This window comes from Pediculus humanus, genomic scaffold (assembly GCF_000006295.1).
Source record: "Pediculus humanus corporis 1103172108216 genomic scaffold, whole genome shotgun sequence".
Taxonomy (NCBI): Eukaryota; Metazoa; Arthropoda; class Insecta; order Psocodea; family Pediculidae; genus Pediculus; species Pediculus humanus.
The window spans coordinates 42828-51453 of record NW_002987786.1 but is presented as its reverse complement, the minus strand read 5'-3'; the positions used below and the strand labels follow the sequence as shown (position 1 = coordinate 51453).

The following is an 8626-nucleotide window of genomic DNA, read 5'->3' as shown; positions in this document are numbered from 1 at the left end:
TCATACCTTCGTACTAAACACTCCGATAATAATAATAATAATAATTTATTATTTGCTACGACAAACCGACCGTGTAGAGCAAATAAAAAAAGTAATTTTTTTTTTTTTACGTTTTTACATATGAAATTTCATTCCATACGAGAAGTTATTTTATCGGTAGCAAATAAATAAATAAATAAATAAATTTGTTTTTTTTTTTTCTTTTTCGATTTGAAAAATTCAATTTGAATTTTTTTTTTTTTGCTATCGTATATTGTGGCACGCACGCACGCATGCACGTGTTTGAGTGCGTGCGTACGTGCGTGCGTGAATGCGTGTTCCGTAATTGAAAAATTCAAAAAGCGTGAAAATTATTTAAAATATTGAATATATATATACTACTAGTAGTATCGAAATGACCGCAAATATTTTGGTTTGTCACATTTTAAATAATAAATCATAAAATAAAAAAAAAATCCGTTCGATGTTTAAAAAAAAAAAACGACTCCAGGTGATACAATGCTGGAATGGGAGAGAGAGAGAGAGGGGGGGGGGGAAAAGGGAGGAAAGAGAAAAGGGAGAGGAAAAAAGGATTATTGGAAAAAAAAATTATTTATTTTGCATAAACGTGATTTGTAGGAAATATTTTTAATATTTTTTACGTTGAAGGGGTAGGGCGGCGGTGAGAGTGATGGGGAGACAGGGGGGTTGTAATAAATTTAAAAAAAATTAAAAGAAAAAACTTACCACTTCCAGGTACGTATAAATTTAAATAAAGGCAATCCTCGCTTTGATTTTTCAACAGCGGCAATAGTTTTCGTAATTGAAGGTATCGTCCACGTGGCATTTTTAAAAATGCCATCGTTTTGTTCGTTATATCCGGTACGTTTTGCGGGCAAACGGGAGGAAACGTATCCGCTAATTTTGTACCCGTCCATGGTATTGGAGGACGTGGGGGCATGAATCTCCTTTCTCCGACGGGTGGTGCCGCGTATGGGATTCCCCGAAAAACTTCGACGGGTTCCAACAATTTTGAATTTAATTCCGATATTATTCCTCTTATGGGACCCGATTTCGTATCTACGATTCTCGAACTGTATCTCGGACCCGCAACTGCGCTCACTACGGTCAATGTTAATAATGTTATCGCATTTAACGTTGAAGCTTTTAACCTTAGCAAACATGACTGCATGATTATCCGCAAATGCGGAACATTACGTTTTATTTTTAATAATAATGATAATAATTTCACTTTTTTTTTTTTTTTTAAATTTAATCCCGCGAAACCCGAGAAAAAAATAATAATAAAAATTTTTTTATTTTATTTTATTCTTTTTATTATTATCATCATCATCATCATCATTCGAAAATCGATTTAATCGACCGGAAATGCCGTTCACCGTTTTCATTTTTAACTTTTTCACTTCCCTCTCCTCTCCCCTTCCCCCCCGTTCCGAGAACAAAAAAAAAATTAAATTAAAGCATTTATGAAATTTTTTTCACTCTCGTAAAAAAAAAAAAAATTTTTTTTTTTCGTTGTACGTTGTAGTAATTTCCTGTCAATTTTTTCCTTTCGATACATTTTCTTCATCTGTTTCCGGTTCATGATTTTTTGTTTAAAAAAAAAAATTTTTTTCCCCTCTCCTAAAAGAATAATAATACCTGAAACAAACAATAAAAAACAAAAAAAATTTTTTTAACACGTTTTACATTTCAAACGATTCTAATAATAATAATAATAATAATAATAATAATAATAATAATAAATAATGATAATAATAATAATAATAATAATAATAATAATAATAATAATAATAATAATAATAATAATAATAATAATAAATAATGATAATAATAATAATAATAATAATAATAATAATAATAATAATAATAATAATAATAATAATAATAATTTTTCATAGTGGTAAAAGATTTATTTATTTTTTTTCCGTGGAGTTAGATAGAAAGAAAGAGAGAAAAGAAAGATGGAAGGAAGAAAGAAAGGAAGGAAGGAAGGAAGGAAGGAAGGAAGGAAGAAAGGAAGGAAGGAAGAGGAAAAGTGATTCTCGAGTGAAAAATTAATCTTTTCCTCATTCAACTTTAAAAACTACTTTTAAACCTTTTTTTACAAGAGAGAGAGAGAAAGGGAGAAAGAGGTAGAAAGAAAGAGAGATAGAGAAAGAGAGGTAGAATATTTATTACAATCGGGTATATAATAATTACCGTATGGTTTAAACTTGAAAAGAAAAAAAGTCAGAAAAAAAAAAATTCATGACGTATCGCGTTTAACGTGGCAGCAGTAAAGTTATTCGGATATTTACAAAATTAAAAAAAAAAAAAATTTATTTTCTCAAGTGGAAAATTTTTTTTACGAATTGATCGATATATGAATCGCTTTGTCTGTTAACGCTGCGTAAATTCATTTTCCCCCCCTTCCCCGCTCTCTACTTTTACGCACCGCAAAATTACAAACGCGCGTAATTAATTTCTTAACGCCACGTTTTTTATTTATTTATTTATTCTCTTCAAAGAAAATCATATTTAAACTTAACAAATAGAATTATAAATTTTATTAAATTATTTATTAGAAATTTTGTAAATTTTTCGAAGCTTTTTCCTCTTCCTTCCAATTTTCCCCCACTCCCCATTCCTCCCCTTCTCATTCAACCAACCGTCAAAACCATCATTTCATTATCATCATCATCATTTTTTTTTTTTTTTTTAATGTTTTTTGTTTCGATAATTTAACGTCATAGAAAATACAAATAAAATTATGTGATAATCTTTTATGTTTATCGTGCGTAAATAATTATTACGATTCGATTTACGCTGCGTAAAAAATTTAACCGGAAATAATAATAATAATAATAATGATGATAATAAATTCACGATATAGAAAAATTTAAATAAAATTCTGATTAAAATTTTTATTATTCAATCTGAATTTTATTTATTTATTTATTTATTTATTTCGTCACGCATAATTTTTTTTTTCTTCTATTTAATGCATTTGCTATCGACACGAAATTAAATTTTGCTGATGTTAATAATTAAAAAAATTTGCTGGCGTTTAAAAAAAATTTTTTTTCACCGATAAGCATTCGTATCATTACCAAAAAAAAAAAGTTTTTATTACTTAAATTCGTCGTTTAATTTTACAAATTTATTTTATTAAACCGGAGCAAACATAACAAAAAAAATCATTATTATTATTATTGCTATCGTTTGGTAAAAGTTATAAATTATTGTTTGGTAAATGTAGCATAAATATTAGTTATGAAAAAAAAAAATGTTGTAAAAGTTTTTTTTTTGTTAAATTTTGCGCATTTAAAAAACTTTTTTTTTATTATAATATACAAAATCATTAAAATCATAAATTTTTTTATAACGAGAGGAAACATCGAAATCACTTTTTTATAGCAAAATGAAAAAAAAAAAATAATGAAAAGAAAATCGACAAAAAAAAGGAATTTTATTATTATTATACGAAAGAGTGAGAGGGGAAGAGAGAGAGAGAGAGAGAGAGAGAGAGAGAAAGAGAGAGAAATAAAAGTCATTCCGATGTATAAATTATAACGACATTAAAATTTTCGAATTTAAATAATAATAATGATGATGATGATGTCGAAGGATAAAATTAAGAGGAAGGGAAGATGATGATGATGACGATAAAAAAAAACTAGAATATATATAATGAAAAACTTAAAAAAAAAAAAAAAAAAGCAAAAGGTTTAAAAGCGCAAAAATTAATTTTCCAATCTGACTCCGCCAAAAAGTTTTTAATCCCAACCGGTAAATCAAAAAAAAAAAAAATTTTTTTTTTTTCCCCCAACAAAAAACTTTTTACCCGGGAATATATACCCAAAAAATTTTTAATTTAATTTTTGCGGTTATTTTCTCTCTTCGGAAACCTTACCAACATAAAAAAAAAAAAGAAAAAGTTTTAAATTGTTTTTAAACCTCCTCCCGAACGGGAAAAAAAAAAAAAGAAAGAAAATATTTCGTTATCAAATACTGATACTTAACTATAAAACTAAAAACAAAATGGCTTCCCGTCGTCTGTTTTTTTTTTTTTTTTTGCTTTCCCACATTTGTTTGCGGTAGTAAAAAAAAAAAAATCATTATAACTATATTTTCCAACTGTTGCTAATTTTTTTTTTTTTATAAACTTTTTGTAATTTAAAATATAAATTACATCGATCCACACTTTTAAATAACGAAATAAATTAAATTTTAAACCACTCCCACTCCCCCTCCCACTCTCACACTCATCCTTTAATCAAAACGTCAGATTGCTTTACAAAAAAAAAAAAAAAAATGGCGAAATTTAATATTAAAAAAAAAATTTATAAAGTAAAGTTTAATTCGATCTCACTAAAAAAAAAAAATCGAAAGAACAAACATAAAATAAATAATAATAACAAGATCATAGAGTATTTAAACGCGATGACGTCAAAAACGACGAAAACGACGACGACGACAACGACGACGGCGATGACGTCATTTCCTTTTTGCATTTCTTTTGATTATATAAAACATCACGAAATTAAAAAAAAAAAAAAAAAAAAAAGTTTTTCTGTTGTGAAATTTTTTTTCAAAAAAAAAAATCGTCGGGAAAAGTTGAAATCATTTTAATAATAATAATAATAATATTTTCTTTTTTTTTTATTAGCATATCGTAAAAGAAAAAAAAAATTAAAAAAGTTTTTATAAAAAATTTTTTTTTTTTTTTTTTTTTAAATAAAAAAAAAATTTTGTCTTCTGCTTGATTTTTAACGAATAAACTTTTTTTTCCGAACGTAATATTTCAACTTTTTTTTTTTTCATAAAAAAAAAAAAAAAAAAACAATTTGGAATTTATGTTAAAAGGTTAAAATGTTATTAATAATAATAATAATAATCGTTTTGTTGTTTGTTTTTTTTGTACGGGGGTAAGGGAAAGGAGGAAAAAGGAGGAAAAAAGGGAAAGGGAATTCGTTTTAACGGTAATAAAGGAATGAAAAAAAAAGGAAAAATGTTTAGACGACGGCGACGACATGAAATAACACAAAGAATATTGTTATAGAAAAGATAAAAAGAGAGAGAGAAAGAGAGAGAGAGAGAATGAATGAATGAATGAATGTTTTTATCTAAAACGTTTTATTCGTTTGAATAGAGAAAAAAAAACAAATTTTTTCTTATTCATCAATTATCGATGAATTATATATATGCGTATTTAAAAAAAACGAAAAAAAATTTTCCAGGAATAAATTTTTTTTTGTTAGTTTTCTCCATAAATTTTCCAGAAAAGGAAAAAAAAAAGAAAATTTTGTTTTTTTTTTACCTTTTCAAAATATAATTTATTATTTGAAAAAAATAAAAAAAAAAATTTAAATTTTTCACATAATTAAATTTTATTTAATGACACTTAATCGTGTCAGAAGAATTTTTGAATTTTCTTCTTCTTCTTTTTTTATTTTTTTTTTTATTTTTCTAGAAAAAAAAAAAAAAATTTCATTATTAAAGAACGAAAATCAATTTCTTTCCCTCTCTTCCATTCCTCTCCCTCCTTGCCCCTCCTCCGACGTTATTAATATCTTTAATTTTTATTCCTTTTCGGGTTTGTTCTTCCTCCCCCCCCTTTTTCCCGTTTTTTTTCGTTTCCATCATTATTTTCTTCCTTTTTTTTTCCTATCCTTTTACCTTTACTCGCCTCGCTATCCTTCCTCCCCCCTCTCCACCTCATTTTTTCTTTTTCGTTCCCGCAAAAAAATTTTTTCACGACGTCACGAAAAAATGAAAAAAAAAAAAAAAAGATTTCCAGTTGAAATTTTTTTTTTCTGTCTCTCTCTCTCTCTCTCTCTCTTCCCATTATCTTTTCTCTTTCTTTTCTTCGCCTGGCTCAAGCCTTTTAATTAATTATGAAGAAAAAGCAGCAGAAGACTTTTCTCTCTTTTTTTTTTAACTCAATAAAAATTTTTCTTTAAAAATTAAAAAAAAAAAAAAAAGAAAAAGAAAGTAAAATTAAATTTGGCAACACCGATAAACTTATTTAATAAATCCAAAATTCTGGAAAGAAAAATTTTTTAAATTTTTTTCTTTTTTTTTGAAAACTTTTTTTTTTTTTTAACTATTGATTTTATTTATTTGTTATCAACGTTATCATCATCATTATTATTATTATCATTATCAATATTATAATTACCAACGACGACGACGACGACGTAATATAAATAAATAATAAATTAATTTTAAAAAAAAAAAATTTTTTTTTTAATGTAAAATAATTTTTTTTTTTTTAAAATTTTCTCTCTCGGATTTTTATTAATTTTATAAAAACTTGAAGATTTACACTCTATAAACTTTGCTATAAAATCTGCTATAAAATACGCGTATCACACGTGCTATAATCACGTAATTCAACTAATTAAAAACATATTAGATTAAGAAAGAATGTAAGAAAAAATGTTTTTCTCTCTTTACCTCCCTTTCTCCCTCTACTTCTCTCTCTCTTTCTTTTTTTATTTTTGCTATAATTTAAAGTGCTATAAATATATTTTATAGCTCTCTCGTACGGTAAATTTATGTTGCGTAATATAAACTCTTTTACTCTTAAAAAAAAAACAAAGAAAAGGAAAGAAAAAAAAAACAATTTTTTTTCTTTTCTTAATTAATAATTAAATTTTTAATTGGATGATTTTTATTATTATTATCATTATTATCATCATTATTATCATTACCATTAATATTATTTAAATTGACTTTATAGCGAAATGAAAAAAAATTTTTTCTTTCGTTTTGTAAAAAAAAAAAAAAAAAATTCTATAAATACAATAATTACGCTATAAATAAATGTAGAATTTAATATCATCATTATTATGATTATTATCATTATCATTATTATTATTATTATTATGTACAAACTCCCGGTTCGTAAATCGAATTATGATTATAATAATAATAATATGAAATTTTCAAAAACATTTCGTATTAACTGTTTTATTCTTATTGTTATTGCTCTTGTTTTTGTTACTGCTGCTGCTGCTGTTGCTGCTGCCACTGCTGTTGTTGTTGTTCTTATTGAGATTGATTGTAAAGTTACTTTTAACAATAAGAACAAACAAGAACACACGCAGTCCTTTTCTTTCTCTCTCTCACTCTCTCATTATTCAGTCTTTCCGTCTTTCTTTCTTTCTTCTTTCTTTTTCATTATTTATAAGGGAGACTCTGTCTCTGTCTCTGTCTTTTTCTCACAATTTTATTATTTATTCTATGTTTTTTTTTCTTTTTCTCTTTCTCTCTCTCACATTCACACTCACGTTTTTTACTTTTCTGGAAAATTTTTAAAGTTAAAAAAAAGAAAAAATATTTTATTGCACTTTCAAATTTTCTTTAAAAAACTTTTCCAACTCAACTCTTTAGCTTTGAAAATATTTCTTTTTTCTTTTGGTAGAATAAAAAAAAAAAACGGTCGTAAATACGACAATTCCAGAAAAAAAATCTGTTTTTTTTTTCCTTTCTGGATTTTTTCTCCATGATATAAATAACGATTTCCCCCGTAAGTTTTTTTTTTTTTTTATTCGAAACGAAAAACCGGAAATCAAAAAGTTTTTTTTTTTTGAACGTTATAATTTTTTTTTTTTTGACTTTTTTTTTCTCCATCTCATGATCTTTTAATTTCTTTTTTTCCCTGTTTTAATTAATTAAATTATTATAATACATTAACTTTAATCTAATCCATTATCTTATCTAATCTTATCTATAATCTTATCAAAATTGGATTAAGATTAACTAATTAAATAAAAAATCAAAATCAAAATAAATTTTTTTCTTTTTTCTATATTTTCATATTACTTAAAATTTAAATCTTTTTTAATTCTTTATCACTTCGGACATTTTTAATTTTTTATCATCGATTCCCGATTTAATAATGAGATGAAAACAATAATAATAATAATAATGATAATAATGATAATGAGATTAATAATAAAATTTCTAATAAATTCAATCACATTTTCTGATGGTAAACAAACTAAAAATGACATCGTCCTTCGATCGTTTTTCCTCATTAAAGTTAAGAAAAATAATAAAATAATAATAATAATAATAATGACTATTATTTAAAAAGAAAATAGCGCTATATAAAAATTTTCCTAATCATTTTCTCTCTCTCTCTTTTTAAAATATTCCACGTACTTTAAAATTTTCTTTTTTTTTTTGTTACAATAATTTATATTTCGTCGGTTTTATTATTATTATTATTATTATTATTATTTAATTACCCGCGGTAAAAATGTTTTATTTAATAAATCATCGACTTCCGGTAAGGAAAATGAGAAAACGCGGGAATAAAAAATAATGATGATAATAATAATGAAACATTAAGAAAACGGTAGTTTTTTTTTTTTTTTTTAACGTCAGACTTTAGAACTTTTATTAATAATAATAATAATAAAATTAATAAAACCGACCGAAAAAGTAAAAAAATAAAAATTAATAAATTATACTCTGTCCGTGTAAAATCATCATTACTATCATCATCATCGTAATCGTCATTTTATAGCGCTTTATTTTTTTATTTATTTTTTTTTTTTTTTACGTTTACCGCCTTTTATTATTTAATGTGTAATTGAAATTTGGTTTTTTTTTTTTTTTTTTTTTTTTTTTT

General features: G+C 24.7%; 1 protein-coding gene across 1 annotated transcript; it reads right to left on the bottom strand.

Annotated features, from left to right (window-relative positions):
* On the bottom strand, nucleotides 1–1171 carry Phum_PHUM447020 (neuroligin, putative; the record flags this gene model as incomplete). The annotated part of the gene is made up of 2 exons (XM_002429624.1): nucleotides 1–20; nucleotides 727–1171. The coding sequence occupies 2 exons, from the start codon at nucleotides 1169–1171 to the stop codon at nucleotides 1–3; spliced, it is 465 nt and encodes a 154-aa protein (XP_002429669.1).
* Between the last annotated feature and the right edge of the window lie 7455 nt (nucleotides 1172–8626).